At 43.2% G+C, this 24,430-nt stretch overlaps 2 protein-coding genes and 1 pseudogene across 3 annotated transcripts; 2 read left to right on the top strand and 1 right to left on the bottom strand.

The window, feature by feature from the left end:
* Positions 1 to 92: 92 nt before the first annotated feature.
* Positions 93 to 4,039, top strand: cnot8 (CCR4-NOT transcription complex, subunit 8). 2 transcript variants are annotated; one of them, XM_029700380.1, is made up of 7 exons: positions 93 to 212; positions 1,451 to 1,648; positions 1,777 to 1,970; positions 2,132 to 2,293; positions 2,450 to 2,594; positions 2,928 to 3,038; positions 3,218 to 4,039. In XM_029700380.1, the coding sequence occupies exons 2-7, from the start codon at positions 1,532 to 1,534 to the stop codon at positions 3,344 to 3,346; spliced, it is 858 nt and encodes a 285-aa protein (XP_029556240.1). In that variant the 5' UTR covers positions 93 to 212; positions 1,451 to 1,531; the 3' UTR covers positions 3,347 to 4,039. The 2 variants fall into 2 exon arrangements, with proteins under 2 accessions (XP_029556240.1, XP_029556241.1); XM_029700381.1 differs by having other exon boundaries at positions 115 to 212; positions 1,470 to 1,648.
* A 441-nt stretch (positions 4,040 to 4,480) lies between these two features.
* On the bottom strand, positions 4,481 to 22,229 carry gemin5 (gem (nuclear organelle) associated protein 5). The gene is made up of 28 exons (XM_029700376.1): positions 21,946 to 22,229; positions 21,687 to 21,841; positions 21,378 to 21,559; positions 19,365 to 19,519; positions 18,418 to 18,519; positions 18,141 to 18,273; positions 17,839 to 18,004; positions 17,403 to 17,615; positions 17,211 to 17,296; positions 16,959 to 17,041; positions 16,264 to 16,400; positions 16,028 to 16,101; positions 15,623 to 15,804; positions 15,173 to 15,312; positions 14,714 to 14,885; positions 14,319 to 14,525; positions 14,076 to 14,183; positions 13,777 to 13,899; positions 13,057 to 13,152; positions 9,293 to 9,430; positions 8,903 to 9,050; positions 8,566 to 8,685; positions 8,208 to 8,418; positions 7,810 to 8,070; positions 7,460 to 7,622; positions 5,031 to 5,541; positions 4,807 to 4,891; positions 4,481 to 4,728 (listed from the first exon to the last, which is right to left on the bottom strand). The coding sequence occupies exons 1-28, from the start codon at positions 22,106 to 22,108 to the stop codon at positions 4,567 to 4,569; spliced, it is 4,476 nt and encodes a 1,491-aa protein (XP_029556236.1). The 5' UTR covers positions 22,109 to 22,229; the 3' UTR covers positions 4,481 to 4,566.
* On the top strand, positions 6,303 to 7,412 carry LOC115155035 (intelectin-like; annotated as a pseudogene).
* Positions 22,230 to 24,430: the final 2,201 nt, after the last annotated feature.

Here is a 24,430-nt window from a genome sequence, read left to right as displayed (position 1 = left end):
ACACTGAGGTGGTGTATGATCCAAAGTCCACACTCTAGCTACTGGTCAGAGCATCAAGTGAGACGTGAAGGTGAGTTTTTTTTTTTTTTTTTACTGCGCCTGCCTAGATGTATTTCTATGACTTCCGATAGAGCAAGGAAGCCAACGTTATGCAGCAACGTTAGCAAGGGCTAGCAGTAGCCCCAACGGAACAAGATCATACGACGGATCAGGTAGATATTGTTATTTGTGCTTTACACGTTTCATAGTAGCTAGCTAATATAATAATATGTTTAAGTCAAAACAATAACCAAAGTGAGTTGGCTAGCCTGGTGGTTTCCAGCTAGCTAGCCATCTTGACTTCACCAATGCTACCAACGCTAGCAAACTGAGCTAGCTAGCTATCCCAATGTAGCTTGGCTACGTGCTGTTGTTGCTAACTATGTGTAATAGAAGACTGATTCGAGGTAGCGAACATCTTATTTTAGTTAACTTCCAGTGTGGCTAGCTAGCTACCATTGGCATACTATATTCTTTCCACTGTAACTGGGCTAGTTAACGTCAGCTAATGCTACATGTAATTTGGATGCTAGTTAGCTACTGTATATAGCTTGTTGTCCGTGATTTAATTGTTGCTAGGTAACCTTAGCTAGTTCAGTGTTTATACAATAAACTAATTCATTTGCAGAAAAAACAACCCCGGTGTTGGTTAAGTTCGTTTGCTCATTATCTAGCTAGCATCACTCAGGCCAGTCAGGTTTTGATTTAGGCGCCCAGCCATGTAGCTACATGTACACCACATGACCAAAAGTATGCGGACACCTGCTCGTCCAACATCTCATTCTAAAATCATGGGCATTCATACGGAGTTGCCCCCATTTCATTAAGTTCCCTACGAACAGTTCTTGTGCTGAAGTTGCAACCAAGGACAGATGATTTTTACATGCTTTCAGCACTCGGCGGTCCTGTTCTGTGAGCTTGTGTGGCCTACCACTTTGTGGCTGAGCCGTTGTTGCTCCTAGACGTTTCATCGTCACAATAACAGCATTTGCAGTTGCTCGGGCAGCAATTTGATGAACTGACTTGTTGGAAAGGTGGCATCCTATGACAGTGACATGTTGAAAGTCACTGAGTTCTTCAGTAAGGCCATTCTACTGCCAATGTTTGTCTATGGAGATTGCCTGGCTGTGCTTGATTTTTATTCACCTGTCAGCAAATGGGTGTGGTTGAAATAGCTGATTCCACAAATTTTGAAGGGGTGTCTACATACTTTTGTGTGTGTGTGTGTATCTCTCTCTCTCTCTCTCTCTCTCCTCTCTCTCTCTCCTCTCTCTCTCTCTCTCTCTCTCTCTCATGTGTTAACTCTTGCTACTGCACACAACTTTAACTATCATTTTGCATTTAAAATGTAGTTAATTGATGATTAGCTGAAGGGCATAGATAACGTTCAACCTCTTCTTGCTACCCACAGAGTGAATTTCTTTCAACAGACTGTTCCCTGAAAGTGCTGCAGAATTGTCGGGGTTTTCAGTCCTTTCCTCAACCTGCAAAAATGCCAGCTGCACTGGCAGATACCAGTCAGATTATCTGTGAGGTCTGGGCAAGCAATGTGGATGAGGAAATGAGGAAAATCCGACAGATAATTCAAAGCTACAACTTCATTGCCATGGTAATATATCTTGCTAAATGTGCCTTATGCTAACGTTTTCATTGATTCTTAGTAGATCTGTGAAGGTTTTGGTATGTATTGCGACAACTTTTTTTTTGTTGTCATTAATGATGTCCTTGTTCCAACAGGACACAGAATTCCCTGGAGTGGTGGTTCGACCCATTGGCGAGTTTCGCAGTACGGTAGATTACCAGTACCAGCTCTTGAGGTGCAACGTGGACCTTCTGAAAATCATCCAACTGGGACTGTCATTTATGAACGAGGATGGAGACTATCCCCCTGGAACGACGACATGGCAGTTCAATTTCAAATTTAATTTAACGTGGGTCTGAATCCTTGTTATAAAACAGTATAGCCAGTAATGAGATTAAAACTATGCTTATGTTTTTGGGGTAGGATCCGATGCCTCATTAGAAGGCTCTTGAGTAATAGTCTATTGTTTGTTGTTTCACTGTTTGCTCCATTCTGTTCTTTTGTAAACAGAGAGGATATGTACTCCCAGGACTCGATAGACTTACTTCAGAACTCCGGCCTCCAATTCAAAAAGCACGAGGAAGAGGGGATTGACACACTCTACTTTGCTGAGCTCCTGATGACATCTGGTTTAGTGCTGTGTGAAAATGTCAAGTGGCTCTCCTTTCATAGGTAGGGATGTGTTGCGATGTCAGTGGGCCTAGCATTTTTTTTCTGGTAAACAGGATAAACTCTGGGCCCTAGTCATGAACACTCCCAACAGTTTCCTAGTAGTCATTTGCGAAATGAAGTTGTAATGAATCTCCTTGCCGTATTTCTAATTTGCAGCGGGTACGATTTTGGCTACCTGGTGAAGCTGTTAACAGACACTCGGCTACCTGAGGAGGAACATGAGTTCTTCCAGATCCTCAATCTCTTCTTCCCTGCAATCTATGATGTGAAATATCTGATGAAGAGCTGCAAAAACTTGAAGGTAAAGAGACATTCCTGGTAACTTGCTTATTATGTTATGGTATTTGCAAAACCAATGAAAGCACTGTTGGCTGCCAAATGTCTCAACTTTGTTAGCCTGCTGAGCTGAAGCCTAGGCGTTAGCAAGTCGTCAAGTCTCAGGCAAGGTTACTCCATCACACAAGCATGGCTTATCAAACCACCTCAGTTAGTCAGTGGTGGCCTATAGTGAGGTGTCCCTTTAAAAATATATTTTATTTCACCAAAATGTGACTGACATGAAATGTCCTTTGACTTCCCCCGAGGCAGAGCATATGTCTCCAGTTAGATGAATGTCAACTGTGTGTTTGTTCAGGGAGGACTTCAGGAGGTGGCTGACCAGCTGGAACTAAAGAGGATCGGGAGACAACACCAGGCCGGTTCGGATTCACTGCTCACAGGGATGGCCTTCTTTAGGATGAAAGAGGTACCTATTGTCTGTCTTCCATGACAACTAATAGGTGAACGGACTGAGATTTAACATTGTACTTACACCTGTCAAGTCTTTTTTGAAGAGTGGTCAGGAAGGAAAAGATGTTTGAGAACTAGTCTCGATGAGGACTGGCATCTTGGGAGTTACATGAAACAAGTTGTCTTCTTTTGCAGCTTTTCTTTGAAGACAACATTGATGACGCAAAGTATTGTGGGCGATTGTATGGATTGGGCTCTGGGTCCACTCAAAATCAGAATGGCATCTCAAGCTCTTCCCAAGAGGAAACCAACAACAAGCACTGATCGACTGCGAGGCCATCAAGTGGAAGCCGCACTTGTTTTAACCCATCCAGTAGATGTTTATTTTCTCCCCCCACTCCCAGAAAACATGAGAAATTTCTGTATCTAGCATCACCAGCTGCAAAAAGGACATTGGTTAGCAGACTCTCCTCTTGAACCCATTTTGTTCTGTCATAATTGATTTTACTGCGTATTGTCACATTCAAATTCCCTATTGTATCACTATTGAGCCTTTATCACCCAGGACCAGTATTCAGAAACCTTTGTTTATCAGCATTGCAGTAAGAACTCTTTTAAAAGCATGGGACCAGCTCTTGTATTGTACTGCGAATAAGAAGTTTAGCATTTGAAAGTGCTCAACAATTCTCTGCACTCCTGCTTTTCAAAACAAACGTTATTTAAACCCAACTGTAGCTCAAGCCTTGGTATCAATCAGAAAACCAGTTCTTTGTTGGATACATGCTTGTAGGGATCATACCATTTTAAAGTAAAATTTCACTGAAGCCGACATGTTTTAGATGGGTGCCAGGCTGGTCTGAGTATAAATGTGTTAGGGGCACACTGCAGTTCTGTGCAACATTTGCTTTTAATTTGTTCACTGCTCTGTTTAAAAACAGATGGTTTGTGGTTGCTATTGTTTTTACAACATGCATTGTTTGAAACAGTTGTATATTAAAAAAAATCTATTTTCAATGTTTGATAGTATTTCCTATTTTGGGCATGCCTTATTGTACTAATTCTGATGCAGTTTAATGTAGGCACAGACATTTAGGAGCAAAATGAGATGCAAAAATTCCAGGTCTCATAGCCAAATATTTAGGTGCAAACGAGTAAAATGGTCGCACTGCAGAGCCTTTTAATCGTGCTATAGCTGTTACTGACAGAGCCAGACATGCAACCCTATGCTCCTAAATATTTTGCTGTGCGACCTGGAATTTTTATTTAAAGCCATAGACATCAGGTCTTCCTTTGAGGGATACGGTAATGTACACAATTGTGTGGGCCTAGGCCCCCAGCAGTGCAAAAACATTTACCTGTTCATTGTTAATTCCAGACTAAAATCCTACTTCTGACTCAATACATCAATTTATTTGAAGGCTGGTATTCGTTTACCCATGTATAGTAAATCAGACTTAGCTTAGTGAAAATGTTTATTGATATACATAGACTTGCCATTCTGGCTAAGTACTTTGTTCAGACTGAAGAAAATAGAAAAATAACCATTAAGATAGGAATCGCTGGGAGGCTTTGCGGAGAGAGGTAGTTCCATACTTGCGGATCAAGGCCACTGCTTCATTCTTTAGGTGATCAGGAACAAGAGTAGAACTCTTACTCAAATAGAGCAGAACTAAGCAGCACTCCAGAACATCTGGGTATGGATATTTCTGAAATAAAGAAAATAATACTTTAAAAACAATGACATCAGGAAAAAGTTCAGTTAAAAAAGTATGAGGATGTCTTACTTTGACATGTTCTGGGATGTCAGCCAACTCTTTGTGGTGCTCAGAAACCATGGCAATCAAGCAGGGTAGAGATTCAGTGTCAGCTCTGAAAAACAAAAGACAGACAATCATAACTTACATCAACTGTCAATACACTATCAAGTAACAAATTATTGCCGTTCTCTTTTTAGTCTAAACAGCTAACTGTAATGTCCAAAGACACAATGAGAAAAAATATGCTGTACCCTTGTCCTGCATCAGTGGACTCTTGGCTGTCTGTTGGAGTGGAGCCCTGGGCCGAGGTAGGCCTTTCAGCCTGTCCCTCCCCAGGGCTGTCTTTAGTCTCCTGGGTTTGGCTGTGCTGGTGCACCATGGAGGCCAGTCTCTGCTGGATCTCTGCTATAGCCCTCTGTGTGGCCTGGCAGGTTGCGTGGGGCTCAGACAGCAGTACCTGGCAAGCGTTCACACGCACTCCCATCTTCACGTCTCCATTCTGAGCGCTCACACACCATCCCATCCCATCTCCATTTGGAGTGTCGGTAACGTGGCCGTCTAATCCATTGATGTGGTTCTCGCTGGCTGAGTGCAGTCCATTAGTCATGTCTCTCTGAGCTCCTGCTGTGTTAGTGCTGAGGCTCCACCACAGGTGGTAGAGGTCCTGGTAACACAAAAACGCCTCCAGGCTCCGAGCTGCAGCCAAGGCCTTCTCATCCGAGGGGTCCACCATCTTTTTGTGTTCTGAGATGGAGTCGATACCTGGCAGAGAAAGAATAGAATTAATATGAGAATTTCACATTGGTTCGAAGGATGCATTTCTTTCATACATTTGGAAGACGAGGACCATACAGCGTTAGTGTCCACACTTCCAGTGATATTGAGTACTGTAGGCACAGATTGCCCTGTTGTCACCGGTCTGTGCACATTTTTTTTTAAAAGTACGACTGCAGTTAAAGGGTTGGGCCTTTTATCCTGGAATGGACTAGTTCACACAGATTAAACAGTATATTTTATCAAATGTGAGGCCTCTTGTGAATGTTATTGATAATCAACTAGGCTTATCATTGTTTTGCTGTTTAACCATTCTTGTTATCAACACATTTTTGCTGAGATAGGCTAGTACTTTCCAGTAAATCCTTATAGCTTTCTTTTCAGTTCTCTCTCAGACATGGAAAATAAGAGCATTTGGATAAGACATGGGTATAAATAGAAGTATTGCCAAAACTTGAACACAAACAGAACCTCCTGAAGTCAGAGACTGACATTTCTCTGTGTTCTCCTGTTGATGATCCCCCTCTACTGATGGTTCAATATATAACATGTAGACTTACAACTCATTTCACTTCACTGCCTCAACTTGCACAAGCAGTACAGGAGGGGAGGCATGCAGCGGCCAGAACTGACTTTAATCATCTGGAGGCTTTGAAACAGAAGCCGTTGCCAGTAGCTGCAAAGAAATAAGGGACCGATATGACCAACATGAAGATGGACTGTATTACCTGACCACAGCAAGTGGGATCATGAACCAGACCTTCAGTGATATGACCACCACAGGCAGCTGGACACTTGTGGCGAGCGTGCACGAGAACAACATTTACAGGAAGTGCGAGGTAGGCAACCGCTGGTCCGGCCAGCAGGGCAGCAACCGTAGGGTTTGGCCGGGGTAGGCCGTCATTGTAAATAAGAATGTTAACGGACTTTCTTAGTTGAATAAAAGTTTGTTAAATAAAATAAAAACAAACTGTCCAGAGAGAGAGGGGAACTGGGCCACTTTTGGAACACCAGAGGGCGCAAGCGCCAACAACTTCCAAGAGCCCTGGGTATTATGACACCATGGCTGAGGACATGTCAGTGAAGCAGGTCCCTAACAACTCATATGGAACACTGGAACCTGGCCTCCATCCTGCTCTACCACACAGAGACGCTTCCTCACCCTTCAAAGGGGAAACCAACTCTTCAAGTGTTACCCGGTGAGATACAATGTGGGGTCTTGCAATAGAGGACCAGCCATTCTTATCTACAACCACAGAGACACACACACACACCAGAGACTTTTCTGGACCCAAGCCAAGAAATTAGTTTAAGCCTGGCGTCATCACATTCAGAGCGATCAATAATGAACGAGCAGCCATGGCCATCTGCTCTGGGGTTAAACCAACTGGCTGCAACTCTGAACACTACGGTATTGGAGGAGGTGGACACTTCCCTGGGGCCGCTCCTATACGAGGATGTCCATTGACTGGGATGTCCATGGACACGGCACAGGCTGGAGTGCATCTAAGGAGATCTCTGAAGCTGCCATGCCTCTTCCACCGTTAAAATCCATAATCCATATTAAACATGTTATCAATGCATCATATTACAGTAAAACAATGTTTAACTTACTAACCATTCTGTGCCACCAACTGTATAAGATTGGTTTATGGATTTTGTATAAGACTGAAGAGATTGGCTGTTGTATGTAAAAAAAATATATATATAATTTTAAAACAGGTATTTTTGTATATGTATTGGACATTGCTCTTTGGTAGCATTTCTAAACTGAAGTACTGTACAAATTCAGTATATGTGCAAAAATAATCCATTGTATACATTTTCATTTATATTCTTATATGTGTGTCAGTGTGTAATCCTTGCCAAGGATAATAAAGATGGGTAAACTAAGATGTCGAGTCACCTTGAGGAAACAGCAGCCTGCAGGTCTCTGACATCAGCAAGAAGTGACCCGCCTCATTCCCTCTGGCCACGCCCTGCAACAGCTTCTCTAGGGCTGCCCCCCAGTCACCTAGCAACCAGCTCACTGCACCCAGGGTCAGGTCAAGGGACAGAAGGATCAGAAGCTGGAGGGGGACAAGAGCATTACAGTGGGTTCAGATGAAAACACAGACAGAGGCACCACTGTCTACAACAGAGTAGATCTTCCCCTAAATGTCTACAAACTTACATTTGCAGACTAAGAACTGTCAATATCTCTCCATCCCATCAGCAGAACAATTTTACCCCAGCCTCTGTCCACTGATGACCTACCTGTTTCATAGGAACGTTAGGTGTCGTCAGAGGATTCTCTATGGCCTTCAGTTGTTGGTGAAGAGCTTTGAGTATCTCTGGGTTGCTGGGGGAGACAGCAAACACCCTCTCCCAAACAGCCCTCAGGGTAGCCAGGAAGCCATCTTGATTCTTACAGGGACCAGACCAGGGATGGATGGAGGAACAGGTCCAAGTCACTATGTCTGTCCCTGTTAGACTCACAGTGAGCAGCTCAATAGTGCAGTAATGTAACCGGTGGGCCTGTAGCAGAGGGGGACAGTATAGATAAAGCATGAAAATCAACACGCAACTTTTATCTGACCATCATCTATAGCTAATCAATGGGACTATATATAATATCTTCATCTATAAGCATCGGCCAGTTCAGGGCAACTTACCAATAGGCTCTCATGTGTGCTGAGGAGTTGCTGTGCTCCCAGCCAATCCTGAGAGGATGCCAGGTCTTTGGCACATCTCAGGGAGAGTGAATAGGACAGGTCACTTTCGCCAGCGATCTTCGCCAGACTGGCAGCCGTCTTCAGTGAGACAGGGTCGTTTTTCTTGGCGATGACTTTGGCTGCGTCGAAGCTGGAGTCCATGGCGAGATAACTGCGTGATAAATACACAGCGAGTTCCTTTAGCATCAAGTCAGCTATTTCGAGGAACCAGCTTTTACTCTACCTGCATTGCACAGTGCACTTTTATACCAAGATGCAGTTTTATTAATGAAAATAGGTCAATGTTAGTCTTAATTACCATTTAGCAGCAGTAGACAAGTGGCCGTCTTTCTCCAGCACGGCTGCCCAGGTGGTGTAGAGCTCCTTGAGCACAGGGTCATCTGGCTGCAGCCTAGCCTTGGCCAGGGCTATGGCCTCCCTGAGAAAGCACAAACATTTCACTCACAGCTTAGAGATTACAATGATCACTCCCATTGATAGGTCAGTCACAGGTAGCACAATCTAAAATCCTACCACTTAAAAGGTACGCTAATGGATCCTCCTACAATACTAACTTTGTTATTCTTTATTTCATAATTTATGTGTAAAATAAATAGATGAACGTGTGGTGTGTGTGTGTGTCTCTGCTGAATGACCTGTAGAGCTGGTGGGACTTGAGGAGGTCGATGGCCTCGTAGACCTTGTTGATGGAGAGAAGATGGGAGGCAGCCTTGAGGAACTGCTCCTGAAGACACAGCTGCTTCACATAGACATCCACAGTCTTCAGCCACACCTGGTAACCAGCTGAGAGGGTTTCACAAGTGTTATTACACCTGCATGCATCCACACATACAGCACTTCACCAAAGAGAAACACATTACCATGTCAAAGAGCAAGAGAACAAAAAATTATACTAATAAAAAACTAACTAAATTGACTAGTTGGTTGTTGAATCAGAACAACTTAATATTCAAAATATGCATTCTAAAATGGAATAAATATGAAAGAAATAAAACCATTTCACAATTAAAATTAGTGCCCCTTACCCATAGGTGCAACTGAGAGCAGGTGATCACTCAGCTCTCCTTTCTCAGTGGCCACCTGCAGAGCTCCAGCGATGTCACCTTTCCATAGTCTCAGGTACACCGCAGACTCATAGTGACCTGCCTCCACATGGCCCTCCTCTACAGGATTAAAAGGGACACCACAACATAAAGAGAATGGAAGTGATTTGTCAGTCACCTTTTATCCGCGCACACACACACAGTGCATTCGGAAAGTATTCAGTCCCCTTCACTTTATCAACATTTTGTTACGTTACAGCCTTATTCTAAAATGGATTAAAACATAAAAAATAAAAAAATGTAAATCCTCCATCTACACACAACACACCCCATAATGACAAAGCGGAAACAGGTTTAGAAATGTAACAACATTTATTACAAATAAAAATACAGAAATACTTTATATACATAAATATTCAGACCCTTTACTCAGTACTTTGTTGAAGCACCTTTGGCAGCGATCACAGCCTTCAGTGTTCTTGGGTATGATGCTACAAGCTTTGTAGACCTGTATTTGTGGAGCCCATTTTTCTCTGCAGATCCTGGGGAGCATCGCTGCACAGCTATTTTCAGGTCTCTCCAGAGATGCTCGATTGGGTTCAAGTCTGGGCTCTGGCTGGGCCACTGAAGGACATTTAGAGACTTGTCCCGAAGCAACTCATGCATTGTCTTGGCTGTGTTTATTTATTTATTTTATTTCACCTTTATTTAACCAGGTAGGCTAGTTGACAACAACTGCGACCTGGCCAAGATAAAGCAAAGCAGTTCGACACATACAACAGAGTTACACATGGAATAAACAAACATACAGACAATTAGACAGTAGAAAAAGTCCATATACAGTGTGTGCAAATGAGGTAAGATAAGGGAGTTAAGGCAATAAATAGGCCATGGTGGCAAAGTAATTACAATATACCAATTAAACACTGGAGTGATAGATGTGCAGAAGATGAATGTGCAAGTAGAGAGATACTGGGGTGCAAAGGAGCAAGATAAATAAATACAGTATTGGGATGAGGTAGTTGGATGGGATATTTACAGACGGGCTATGTACAGGTGCAGTGACCTGTGAGCTGCTCTGACAGCTGGTGCTTAAAGCTAATGAGGGAGATATGGGTCTCCAGCTTCAGTGATTTTTGCAGTTCGTTCCAGTCATTGGCAGCAAAGAACTGGAAGGAAAGGTGGCCAAAGGAGCAATTGGCTTTGGGGGTGGCCAGTGAGATATACCTGCTGGAGCGCGTGCTAAGGGTGGGTGCTGCTATGGTGACCAGTGAGCTGAGCTAAGGCGGGGCTTTACCTAGCAAAGACTTGTAGATGACCTGGAGCCAGTGGATTTGGCGACGAGTATGAAGCAAGGGCCAGCCAACGAGTGTACAGGTCGCAGTGGTGGGTAGTATATGGGGCTTTGGTGACAAAACGGATGGCACTGTGATAGACTGCATCCAATTTGTTGAGTAGAGTGTTGGAGGCTTTTTTGTAACTGACATCGCCGAAGTCGAGAATCGGTAGGATGGTCAGTTTTACGAGGGTATGTTTGGCAGCATGAGTGAAGGATGCTTTGTTGTGAAATAGGAAGCCGATTCTAGATTTAACTTTGGATTGGAGATGCTTAATGTGAGTCTGGAAGGAGAGTTTACAGTCTAGTCACACACCTAGGTATTTGTAGTTGTCCACATATTCTAAATCAGAACCGTCCAGAGTAGTGATGCTGAACGGGCGGGCAGGTGCGGGCAGCGATCGGTTGAAGAGCATGCATTTAGTTTTACTTGCATTTAAGAGCAGTTGGAGGCCACGGAAGGAGAGTTGTATGGCATTGAAGCTCGTCTGGAGGTTAGTTAACACCATGTCCAAAGAAGGGCCAGAAGTATACAGAATGGTATCGTCTGCGTAGAGGTGGATCAGAGAATCACCAGCAGCAAGAGCGACATCATTGATGTATACAGAGAAGAGAGTCGGCCCAATAATTTAACCCTGTGGCACCCCCATAGAGACTGCCAGAGGTCCGGACAACAAGCCCTCCGATTTGACACACTGAACTCTATCTGAGAAGTAGTTGGTGAACCAGGCGAGGCAGTCATTTGAGAAACCAAGGCTGTTGAGTCTGCCGATGAGGATGTGGTGATTGACAGAGTCGAAAGCCTTGGCCAGGTCGATGAATACAGCTGCACAGTAATGTCTTTTATCGATGGCGGTTATGATATCGTTTAGGACCTTGAGCATGGCTGAGGTGCACCCATGACCAGCTCTGAAAACAGATTGCATAGCGGAGAAGGTACGGTGGGATTCGAAAAGGTCAGTGATCTGTTTGTTAACTTGGCTTTTGTAAACCTTAGAAAGGCAGGGTAGGATAGATATAGGTCTGCAGCAGTTTGGGTCTAGCGTCTCCCCCTTTGAAGAGGGGGATGACCGCGGCAGCTTTCCAATCTTTGGGAATCTCAGACGATGCGAAAGAGTTTGAACAGGCCAGTAATAGGGGTTGCAACAATTTCGGCAGATAATTTTAAAAAGACAGGGTCCAGATTGTCTAGCCTGGCTGATTTGTAGGGGTCCAGATTTTGCAGCTCTTTCAGAACATCAGCTATCTGGATTTGGGTGAAGGAGAAATGGGGGAGGCTTGGGAGAGTTGCTGTGGGGGGTGCAGGGCAGTTGACCGGGGTAGGGGTAGCCAGGTGGAAAGCATGGCCAGTCGTAGAAAAATGCTTATTGAAATTCTCAATTATAGTGGATCTATCAGTGGTGACAATGTTTCCTAGCCTCAGTGTGCTTAGGGTCGTTGTCCTGTTGGAAGATGAACCTTCACCCGTCTGACGTCCTGAGGGCTCTGGAGCACTCCAGACGTGACACTTGGCATTCAGGCCAAAGAGTTCAATGTTGGTTTCAACAGACCAGATAATCTTGTTTGTCATGGTCTGAGTTTCTTTACGTGCCTTTCTTTACAAACTCCAAGCAGGCTGTCATGTGCCTTTTACTGAGGAGTGCCTTCCGCCTGGCCACTCTACCATAAAGAACTGATTGGTGGAGTGCTGCAGAGATGGTTGTCCTTCTGGAATGTTCTCCCTTCTCCACAGAGGGCCTCTGGAGCTCTATCAGAGTGACGATCGTGTTCTGGGTCACCTCCCTGACCAAGGCCCTTCTCCCCTGATTGCTCAGTTTGCCCTGACAGCCAGCTCTAGGAAGAGTCATGGTGTTTCCAAACTTCTTCCATTTAAGAATGATGGAGGGCACTGTGTCCTTGGGGACCTTCAACGCTGCAGATATTATTTGGTACCCTACCCCAGGTCTGTGCCTCGACACAATCCTGTCTTGGAGCTCTACCGACAATTCCTTCGACCTCATGGCTTGGTTTTTGCTCTGACATGTACCATCAACTGTGGGACGTTAGACAGGTGTAACGTTACAAAATGTGAAAGGGAAGGGGTCTGAATTTTCCGAATGCACTGTATATACACTAAGGTTTGTAGACACCCTTTCAAATTAGTGGAATTTGCAATTTCAGCCACACCAGTTGTCCACATACTTTTGGTCATGTAGTGTGTGTAATATACATACATACATACATACATACATACATACATACATACACACACACACTACCAGTCATAAGTATTCACAGACACAGAGAAAGCATTATAACACATGTATATGTATTATGAAAGTGTTATAATAAGTGCTATTAAAGTGTTTACAAGTGTGTAATCGTAATGAACATGTAATAACAATCATATAATATAACAGAGTGTACTCACCCTCCTCTTGGAACATCCTATAGAGGGCATCTCTGTCTGCGAACAGCCCCAGTTGGATGTGATCTCCCAGGCCTGGGACACAGTGGGCTGGAGAGGCTGAGGACAGACAGGGACGGACAAAGACAGGGTCAAAGTCAAACGCTGCTCTATGGAGGACAGAAAAAAAATGATGACCCATCGTATCTTTCTGGACCATGTCTCATGAATCTTATGATGCAGACTTAAATAAAGACAAATCCTTGTGCTTTTTTTTTTAATGCCGGCACCTACACATGAAAATGTAGTCAGGAAACAATAGTTGAGTACTTGTTCATTGTTTTGGTCAGGGTTCCCCAACTGGTGTTTATTTGGCCCCCTAAATTCTGAACCAAAAAACCAGACTAAAAACATTAGGAAATCAGCACCAAGTGATTTTAATTTAAGAAATCTGTTACTATATATTTTATTTTTTCCCTACGCATAATAGAGACACGTGATCGTATACAAATGTAAGTAAGGTTTGAAATTATTACCTTTTAGTCAAGCATATCTGTTTGGGCTTCTTGCGGTCAATTTGCAGTCTACCACCTATTTGTAACTATGTTCCGGTCCCCCAACCCCAAAAAAATCGTCCCACCGTTGAATGTAGCTGATGATCCCTGATATAGGTCCTCAAAAGGTGTAGCTACTGGGCTACATGTATAATCTTGTGGTATAATCCAGATAAGGATGGAGTCTCACCCTCAGAGTGCCTGACTGTGGCCAGGTTGAGACAGTCCTGCTGGAGGTCTTCTCTGGGGCGGTGGTCCATGGAGGTACTGAGGGGCAGCATGGAGCGAGGCTTCCTCTTCTTCAGAGACACCTCTGGAGGAAAGACAGACCGCAAGAGGGGTTGGAGTGGATGGAGACGGATACTTACACTTGTCATTTAATATAGGGCCCTATGTTTTTCTTGGTTAGTTCACGTGGTTAGGAAAATCTCTGTGCCTTATGAACAATTTTCTTAGTGTATTTTGATAGGATTCCATAACATACAGTACCTGTTTTCTCCACTTTTTTTATTTCTTTCTTTACAGTGAGTAAGGATTTCCCTCCATTTTGCACTTTCTCCATCACAGGTCTGTCCATCTGATTACTGGATGAAGAGACTGAAATAAAAAGAGTAGTATGCGTGAGCTGTATGTCATTATTTACTTATTGCATATGGCAGATGCAATTGAAGGAGATGGCTGGATTGAGACAGACTGAATGTAATAGTAGATTGGACAAGACTGCAGTGCTACCTGTCACTGAGGAGATGCTAGTGGTCTCGCTCCCCTCCTCCTCCTCCTCGTTGTCAGATGGTCTTTCTCCTGGTGCTGGGGACGCACCTCCTTTATTCCCCTCTCCAATTAGAGACAAGCTCTCCTCCACCTTTGCTCCTCCTTTCCCGGTTGCCTTCTTTTTCTTCTTGGCCTTTAACTTGGCCTTCTGGTCAAGTGTCTTTTTCGCTAAGAGAAAAGGCATTTTTACCTTTGTATTATCATTAGAACAATATACAATTCATTGCACTCTAAATGTTATGGATCTTTACAATCAAATATATGAAAATGCTCAAATGTTGACCATTTACACAACCAGCAACTTCCTAAAAAGCAACTTTGTGAATAAAACTAGAAATAAAAAAATGTTTTGTTACTTTTGGGGGGCTTGGTGAATTCCTGCTTGGACACAGCCCACTCCTGCACAGTGAAGTCATCTGCTCCCGTCCAGACCAGGTCCGGGTCCACAGGAGACCACTGGACACACAGCAGCCGGCCCCTGTGACCCCTGTAGTTGCACAGCCCCTCCTCCTTCTGCACATCCCACACCTGGGGACCATATAGCTTTAATTTGCTATATATGGCACAGGTACAGCCAACTTGCACTAGCAAACGCTACCTAGCAAACGCTACCTAGCAACAACAACAAAACGATACTTGGAGTCCATGTATTGATATAACAAAATCGGTCAAAATAATATTGCGACATACAACTGTATCAATTTTTCCCCCATCACTATATAGAACCACATGGAAGAAAACAGTAGGCACTAGTAAAAGGTGTAAAGGCTAGGTCTGTGTAGCTGTCGTTCGGTAAATAATACATTGGGACGGACCTGTGCAGTACCGTCGTAACAGACGGTGACCAGTCTCCCGTCGTGGTGGGGGCTCCAGGCCAGGCCAGTGATCTTGGCTGTGTGACCCGCCAGGCTCCGATATGCCTCGGTCATCACAACTGGACTCTCTGGAGGAGTCTCTGAACACAGACAAAGAAAAACAGTGACCACTTTAAAATACTGTGAAATTAACCAGAAATTGCTAAGTCCTGCATAGCAAAAACATCTTCCAAGACCATTAGTTATCATAGCTACCGTTCCCAATGGAGACCTCCGCTGGCCTAATGCTGTCTTTACATCCCATATTACCCTCACTGCTTCATACTTTGAGATATTCACACTTATATTTCACACAGATCAGACAACATATCAATAGAATATTTAAGTTAAACACTCAGATCTCAAAATAAGTTTCAGCCCTAGAATACACCCCTGGGGATCTCTCCTCACCTATGACAGTGCGGAGGTCGTGGACATAGACCAAGGCGTTGCTGGACCCAGAGGCCAGGAGGTACTGCAGCTCGGGCAGGGAACTGTGGTCATGGTGCCAGCGCAGCACGTTGATGATCTTATGGTGCTGCTGGATGGTACACAGCAGCTTGAGAGTTGGAGCCTGGTATACCTCTATGGACCTGAAAGAGAAAGCCAGGAAATATAGTTAGCCCTATATCATTTCAAGCACTTTGTGACCTAGTGTAAATGGATACATAAATAAAATCTACCACATTACAGTAAATCCATCAGTACAGCTGTAGTCTTATTTAGACAGGCACTCATCAATCATTCTAGATGACAGTTGGCTCCAGGCAATTCTCCAGGCCTATATACACAGTTTAAGGGAATGAGAGGACTCACCCGTCCTCATTGCCGATGGCCACAACTTTACCATCTGGTTTCCAGCTGAGATCTGTGTGGGGTGACAGCTTGTGCTGCAGAAAATAGAACATGACCTTCAAAACCTATTCAAATTACCAACATTATATTCAATTGCACATCGCCACATGCAGTGATTGGGTAAAATACTTAAGGAATTAAGTAGAGGGTCCTGCTGAAAAGGAAATGCATAAATGTAGACAGCCTTTCCATCTCACCTTGATGCTGTTGGTGTCCTTGATGACCCTGTCAATGTCTGTGGCCTCTCCCGCCAGTTTCCAGGGGTCATGCTGTAGGATGAGGCCCTCTCCAGCACAGCTATACAGGCTGTAGGACAGATGGTCTCCTGCTCCACCTGGATGACACACTGACTGTTACACACCGTTTCAGCACCCACTTGTCTCGCTTATTCACACAATCATACTCATCCAGCGTATATTATGGTATATTATCTGATGGCTGCAGAGTCTGACAACACTAATCAGTTAATGATAACCCTCAAGGTCACATCTCAATCTCAATGTCCACATGAGATTCTGGAGCCTTTCCAGCAGAAAGTGTCTAAACAAATTAACAGGTCTTTGTTGGTTTCCAAACCATCAGCAGATCTTTCTCACAGGAGCAATTATGTTTACTGCTTCAAAAGACTGAATGACTGATACGGTAATCAAAATGTCATCTGCCGGCAGCTGGTAAAATGTACTTTCCACCATCTTGATTTCCCAATGAATGGCTCAGGGAGAGAGATAATTGTTTTCGCAACTCATTGAATTATGGAGTATATTAAAAAAGTGTCAAGAGATGCATGCTTTCTGCTGACTCATGGCTTTGGCACAACGTCCACTCAGAGAAGTTGCTGGGTCAGAGGGTGCTCAGCATACAGTACACACACTTACACTTATTAACAACTTACCAAATGACAGAGGAGGGACTGGGGGTCCCCAGGCTAATGTGTACACAGTCTTTCTGTGATAAGTGCTGGATACCTGAGGCGGCCTGGGAACAACACAATAAAGACATTTCATTAACGTCATAACAGACATGAAATGTCATTATCTTGGTGAGAAGTGTTGATAATCACTAACAGTATGGATTTGGTTAAACCGCCAACATACAGTATCTCAGATACTAGAGTTAAGAGAAAGTTGTAAATGAAGAGTTTTACTTGTTAGAGAAAGCATCGTAAATGCCAACTTTGCCATCATCGGTTCCAAAAGCTAAGGATCCTTCTTTTGTTGGATGCCAGGACAACTGCAATGAACAAATAATTGTCACACACACATGGACTAGCCATCTTCACTTTTACCATAAACCATTAGTCAATAATTGATATCAATATGCCCTAAGAGTCTCTTACCGCTGTGACTTTGGACTTGATGCCCTGCCAGAAGGTCTTGGTGTCGTACTTGTTCTGGATTGAGAGGGTGCTCCACACGCGGATCATGCCGTCTCCCACCCCCAGGGCCAAGCAGCCCGTACCCACAGGAGAGAAGGTCAGGGTGTACACAAACCCCCCCAGGGTGGGAAGGGTCCAGCAGCAGTCCAATGAAGACAGATCCCAGCATTTTATCTGGAATAATGATAAGAAACAAATGTGAGAAATTCTTGCCAACATCGATTCTGTAATCACTCTCGACACATATGCACACTAAGTACTGCTCATAGACTGAATGTTTGATTGACCACTTATAGGGCCCAATTTCACACTGTACTCAAAGTGTCACTGTTGTCAAAAGACAGTCAGTAAATTGCTTGCTAAAGCTACATCAAGAGGGTTTTAAGCCCCATCTCACCTCTCTGTCCATTGAGGTGCTGAGCAGGAGCTCTCTGTTGTCCTGAACACACACTGAGCTCATGTTGAACACAATCCTGCTGTGGTTCTGGCCCTCTGAGGATGCTCCCAACAGGCTCCACTTCTGCTTGCCTCCCTTGGTGAGGTCCCACAAGATCAGCTCACCCCTTCACATACAGGGGGATGTTAGTACAGTCTAGGCAAAACGAATGATCAAAAGACTAAGTATTAGCGAGTTGCTGAATAAATCATACTTATCACAATTAACTGTACCATCCTCAATTATGTTTTTATAGTTCATACCCAAAGCAGCTTGACACGACTTGCGTTGGCTTCCCCTTGGGCCAGTGCACAGTGAGCCAGAGTCTCTCCTTGACCGCAGGATCCACCCCTGTCCCTCTTCTCTTCAGGAACGGTAGCTTCATGGTCATCACACCTGACAGAGACACATAATCATCTTTAACTCCAAGAGCTGGGACCCTCTTAAAGAGCATACTGCACCAACTCTCAATAGTAGTATGATACGCAAATAAAGCTATGGAGGATGCAGGTTGATAACTCAGTTAGGATATCGTCTCACCTTTGCCCTTCAGCGTGCTCCAGATTCTTATGGTCTGGTCCTTGCTCCCAGATGCAAGATAACATCCCTTTTCTTTGCCCTCGGTCATCCCATTGGTCGTTTCTGAAAATATAATTTTAATTATACGTAACAAATTAACAAAGTGATTCACATAAAATAATAAAACAATACTAACAAAGAAACCAAAAGTCAAGAGAAAGGACAATGAAAAAGAAAAGCTAATTAAACTCATACATTAAAAGACACTGAAATCCTGATCTCCTCTGGGAGACCATTCCAAAGTCTAGGGACCCTAAAGGCAAATGCTACCTCTGTTTTCAACCTAGACTTTGGAATGGTCTACCAGAGGAGATCAGGATTTCAGTGTCTTTTAATGTATGAGTGCCTTGCCAGAGGATCTCCAGCTGCTTCCTGATTCGTAGGGAGATAAAAGATCTGATATAGTATGAGGCTAAACCAAGCCTTAAACGTGTAATACAATTTTCTATTATTTTCGAAGCGACTGGTAGCCAGCTAAGAGAAGCTAAAATAGGTGTGATATGGTAATGGCTACACTTCCTAGTGCTTGTTAAAAGCCAAGCTGCATTTTCAACTTACTGTAGATGGAGTGATTTCTGACTGAGTTACAGTAATATATGTGTGAGGAAATAAAAGCATGTATAACTTTCTCCAGATCAGTGAATGAAATAAATAAAATACTTGACTTTAACTATATTTCTTAGATGAGCAAGACTGGACAACCTTCACATGCAGCTCGAGGTTTAGGTCAAGGTAAAAACATTTTTTTTTAAAAGACACCAAGGTTTCTGTCTTTACATTGGTGGACAAACGGGTAAAATGTATCTTAAAAACATTGATGACTAAAAATAGATAGTTCTCTCATCATGCCACTTGTCACTGACTGAATACATTTAGGATGGCTCGGCACAGCATCTTTCATAACCCACCACCTGTGTTGTCGTCTACTCTGCTGTAAAGCACCTCCTCATTGGGTAGTGGAGCCCAGGCCAGGGCATGGATCTCGTCGTCATGGCCACGGAGACGATGCACCACCTCACCTTTCTTACTGATGTCAATCAGCACAATCATGCCATCTTTGTACCTAAGAGAGATTAAGATACATAACCATACGGAATGTTTTCCTGGGAAGTAATTTGTCCCTGGTATTTGCCATTCGTGATGCATATCGATGGATGCTGTGAAATGTACTAGGGCTGACCCCAATTATTTAACAGGTCGATAGGCTGTTTGTCAACCTATATTTTTTGTTGTTGTCGAGCAGTAGAAAATATCAATATAAATTAGTTTTTAATGGCACACAAGACACCCATTTTATTCCGGGCCCATCTCAGTGACCTAATCCATTGCAGAGGCAGCGGGGATGGGACAGTCCAAGAAGGGGAGTGTGGCTGCACAATGCACATCTCTCTCCAGAATGCACTTTCCAGCCATTGTGCACATTCATTGTTTCATAACTTCATTGTGTGAACTGTTTGCGTTTGATTGTTAGTGTATATCAATTCCCCATTACATATATCGCCAGTAGTATATTTACCGTTAATTCCTAATCTACAACGTTTGTTTGGTTACAGTAATGTCTGTTAACGCATTCAATATATTATTACTCCAGTCTTTCACTGTTCTCATTGTCGGAGTGGACACGTTGTTTGCAGAGCGCACAACCTATGCTACACAAGAAGCAAATTTAGGTTTATTTTATTCCATTCATGAGTTTTGTAAATTTAGTTAGTTAAGTCTTTTGTTTGGAGCGCTCCTGTCAATGTTGAGTAAGGACGCGCACCTGATTACTCATAGAAGTAGGCCTATAGGCTACCTGGCCGGTGCGCAAGTGTAGGAATATAAAATGTACCCATTTGGGGATCTGAAAATATTTCTGATAGGATTAATGCACCACCAATAATGAGCTGTCGAGCTTCTTAAAGTAATATTTTCTTCACCACAAACAGCAAGCAAACAAAAAAAGATTTTTACATACACTGAGAATGACAATAACTCCTCAATATATTTGATAAATCTTTCCAGCTCTCTCCCTTTCAATAACCACTCGGCGTGAAAGGGAAAAGATATCATACTCTGACCCAGTAGAAACTTCATAAAATAGGCCTACCTGATTACTTCTTATCCCTTGTGCAAATAGCCTACAGCTGTGTATGTCCCAAGCTCACTGGTGCGGGAAACTGAGGGCACAGAATAATTTATACAATGTTGCAAGGAGCTTAATAGTTGATACAATATTTGAATTTCGTTGCAGATATGCCATGCGTAGCCAATGTGACTTATAGGATATTTATTTTTAAACTCATTTTCAGGCTGGAATGTTTTTATTTGTTAGCTTTATAGGCTATTTTTACATAGTTGGCAATGGCAATAGAAGTTACTTTTTAGGTTTGTATAATTTTCATAACATTTTGATTAACCACATGACAATGATATTGAAATACGAAGACGTTATTATAAATTAAATGAAATTGTTCCACGAAAATGTGCATAAGAAAACCATTGCTGGCACACAGATCAATAGAAATTCTAAGATAAATTGTCATTCCACATGAGAAAGTTTGCAGACTCCTCGTGTAGCCTATTACCGGCAACTTCAGGCGAGTAACGACAGAATTTGGGAAAGCCAGTAGGAGCGGGAGGATGGTCAGGACAGGTTACGTTTTCTTCTACTGTTTATCTTGATCTCTGGCTCCCTTTTCAGTAAGTTGTGTCTTATTTCATCAAACAGTGAGCTTAAAGCATCAGACAGCTCATTGCATATATCGCTTATTTTATTAAAACACATAAGGTGTATATTTACATGGAAAAATACACGTTTTGAGCAGACGACTTTCGGTCGACCAATATTTTTTTTTTGTCGTGGACAGCCCTAAAATGTACACTTCTCAGCATAAGCAATTACTGTGCATGCATGCACCACTAGAGGTTAAATATCATACCCCACAGCAACATAGTGCCAGATGTGAGGGGAGCAGGACAGGCAGAAGATATTCCTTGGTTCGGGGAAGAAGCTTTGAGATTCACCAGTGTTGTACTGGTAGCAGACCACAATGCCCTTCTCATCCCCTGACACCACAAGGTTCTTCTCCCCGGGGGACCAGTGGAGGGCTGTGATGGTGTTCTGTACACATAATAGACTTAGATACAATACTTTGAAAACATTTTCTCATAGAAAAAGTTATCTTATACCTGGGAGAGAGAGAAGATGGAATCAACACTATTCTAAAAGGTCTCCGAGTGGAACTAACCTGGTGAGTTTTATGCTCCTTTACCAGGACCTTCTCATTTGTGTCCCAGAATTTAACAGTCCCATCATCAGAAGTACTGGCACAATTATGGCTTTGGCCGGCATGCTGGCAGAATGAGAAGCCAGACACTCTCTCTCTGTGGCCAACCAGTTCACCTGAAAGCAAGACAAATTAGAATTAGTCATGTTGATATGATACATGTCCACTGACTGACTTCTAGAACACACAATGGCTAACATAAGAATAATAGGGTACTTACCAACAACTGTAGAGGATGATGCTGTAACGTCAACCAAATATATGGTGTTTTTAGCTCCAAACGCCAATATACCCTTGTCATTCGTGTCACTGCATCGCGAAGAGTACCAGTTTGGAGAGGCTGGAAGAAGTCTCTCGTGCATTGTGAAATGAGTAGTCGACATTCAGAATCTAAATTGATATACAGTAAATCAAAATCTATTCACATCACTGGGGTATAAAGACCGATTCAAAAGCACATGTCTTATTCAAGTGGAGCGTTCATACTGCATCATAAACAGAACGAATGCCGTATGATTGACCCAATTGTCGTAAAGAGTACGGAAACAGAGAGGGGTTAAACTATGTCAGTATGCTTGCCTTTTTTTCCTTCGCATTTGATAAATACATTTTTGTCTTATCAGCTCATATTTGTATATTGTGCATTTTAATAATATATTTTACCTCTTGGGGATGTCATTCGAAAACATGTTAACTTTCACTGCTATGCGGATGACACACAGCTGTACATTTCAATGAAACATGGTGAAGCCCCAAAATTGCCCTCGCTAGAAGCCTGTGTTTCAGACATAAGGAAGTGGATGGATGCAAACGTTCTACTTTTAAACTCAGACAAAACAGAGATGCTTGTTCTAGGTCCCAAGAAACAAAGAGATCTTCTGTTGAATCTGACAATTAATATTGATGGTTGTACAGTCGTCTTTTCCTTACTGGCCACGGGGGTCCGGTACGAAAAAAAAAAGAAAAACAAATGTATGAAATGTATGCATTCACTACTGTAAGTCGCTCTGGACAAGAGCGTCTGCTAAATGACTAAAACGTAAAATGTAAATGTAAATAAAACTGTGAAGGACCTCGGCGTTACTCTGGACCCTGATCTCTATTTTGACAAACATATCAAGACTGTTTCAAGGACAGCTTTTTTACATTTACGTAACATTGCAAAAATCTGAAATTTTCTGTCCAAAAAATGATGCAGAAAAATTAATCCATGCTTTTGTTACTTCTAGGTTAGACCTACTGCAATGCTCTACTTTCCGGCTACCCGGATAAAGCATTAAATAAACTTCAGTTAGTGCTAAATACGTCTGCTAGAATCCTGACAAGAACCAAAAAATGTGATCATATTACTCCGGTGCTAGCCTCCCTACACTGGCTTCCTGTTAAGGCAAGGGCTGATTTCAAGGTTTTACTGCTAACCTACAAAGCATTACATGGGCTTGCTCCTACCTATCTTTATGATTTGTTCTGAAAGAGCTGCAAAATCTGGACCCCTACAAATCAGCCGGGCTAGACAATCTGGACCCTTTCGTTCTATAATTATCTGCCAAAATTATTGCAACCCCTATTACTAGCCTGTTCAACCTCTCTTTCGTGTCGTCTGAGATTAGATTGGAAAGCAGCTGCTGTTATCCCCCTCTTCAAAGGAGGGGACACTCTTGACCCAAATTGCTTTAGACCTGTATCCATCCTACCCTGCCTTTCTAAGGTCTTCGAAAGCCAAGTCAACAAACAGATTACCGACCATTTTGAATCCCACCGCACCTTCTCCGCTATGCAATCTGGTTTCAGAGCTGGTCATAGGTGCACCTCAGCCACGCTCAAGGTCCTAAACGATATCGTAACCACCATCGATAAGAAACAATACTGTGCTGCCGTTTTCATTGACCTGGCCAAAGCTTTCGACTCTGTCAATCACCACATCCTCATCGGCAGACTCGATAGCCTTGGTTTCTCTAATGATTGCATCGCCTGGTTCACCAACTACTTCTCTGATAGAGTTCAGTGTGTCAAATCGGAGGGCCTGTTGTCCGGACCTCTGGCAGTCTCTATGGGGGTGCCACAGGGTTCAATTCTTGGGCCAACTCTTTTCTCTGTATACATCAATGATGTCGCTCTTGCTGCTGGTGAGTCTCTGATCTACCTCTACGCAGACGACACCATTCTGTATACTTCTGGCCCTTCTTTGGACACTGTGTTAACAACCCTCCAGACGAGCTTCAATGCCATACAACTGCTCCTAAATACCAGTAAAACTAAATGCATGCTCTTCAACCGATTGCTGCCCGCACCTGCCCGCCTGTCCTACATCACTACTCTGGACGGTTCTGACTTAGAATATGTGGACAACTACAAATACCTAGGTGTCTGGTTAGACTGTAAACTCTCCTTCCAGACTCACATCAAACATCTCCAATCCAAAGTTAAATAAAAAATTGGCTTCCTATTTCGCAACAAAGCATCCTTCACTCATGCTGCCAAACATACCCTCGTAAAACTGACCATCCTACCGATCCTCGACTTTGGCGATGTCATTTACAAAATAGCCTCCAATACCCTACTCAACAAACTGGATGCAGTCTATCACAGTGCCATCCGTTTTGTCACCAAAGCCCCATATACTACCCACCACTGCGACCTGTACGCTCTCGTTGGCTGGGCTTCGCTTCATAATCGTCGCCAAACCCACTGGCTCCAGGTCATCT

This window comes from Salmo trutta, chromosome 19 (genome assembly GCF_901001165.1).
Source record: "Salmo trutta chromosome 19, fSalTru1.1, whole genome shotgun sequence".
NCBI classification, from domain to species: domain Eukaryota; kingdom Metazoa; phylum Chordata; class Actinopteri; order Salmoniformes; family Salmonidae; genus Salmo; species Salmo trutta.
The sequence above is the reverse complement of the archived record's forward strand: the minus strand, read 5'-3'. Positions and strand labels throughout refer to the sequence as shown.

Coding starts and splice junctions, on each gene's coding strand:
- cnot8 (XM_029700380.1), top strand. CDS start 1,532: ATGCCAGCTGCACTGGCAGATACCAGTCAGATTATCTGTGAGGTCTGG. Junction 1,649..1,776: donor GCTACAACTTCATTGCCATG/GTAATATATCTT, acceptor TTGTTCCAACAG/GACACAGAATTCCCTGGAGT. Junction 2,294..2,449: donor AAGTGGCTCTCCTTTCATAG/GTAGGGATGTGT, acceptor TCTAATTTGCAG/CGGGTACGATTTTGGCTACC.
- gemin5 (XM_029700376.1), bottom strand. CDS start 22,108: ATGTCGACTACTCATTTCACAATGCACGAGAGACTTCTTCCAGCCTCT. Junction 18,274..18,417: donor GAGCACGCTGAAGGGCAAAG/GTGAGACGATAT, acceptor TGTCTCTGTCAG/GTGTGATGACCATGAAGCTA. Junction 16,102..16,263: donor AGGACACCAACAGCATCAAG/GTGAGATGGAAA, acceptor TATTTTCTGCAG/CACAAGCTGTCACCCCACAC.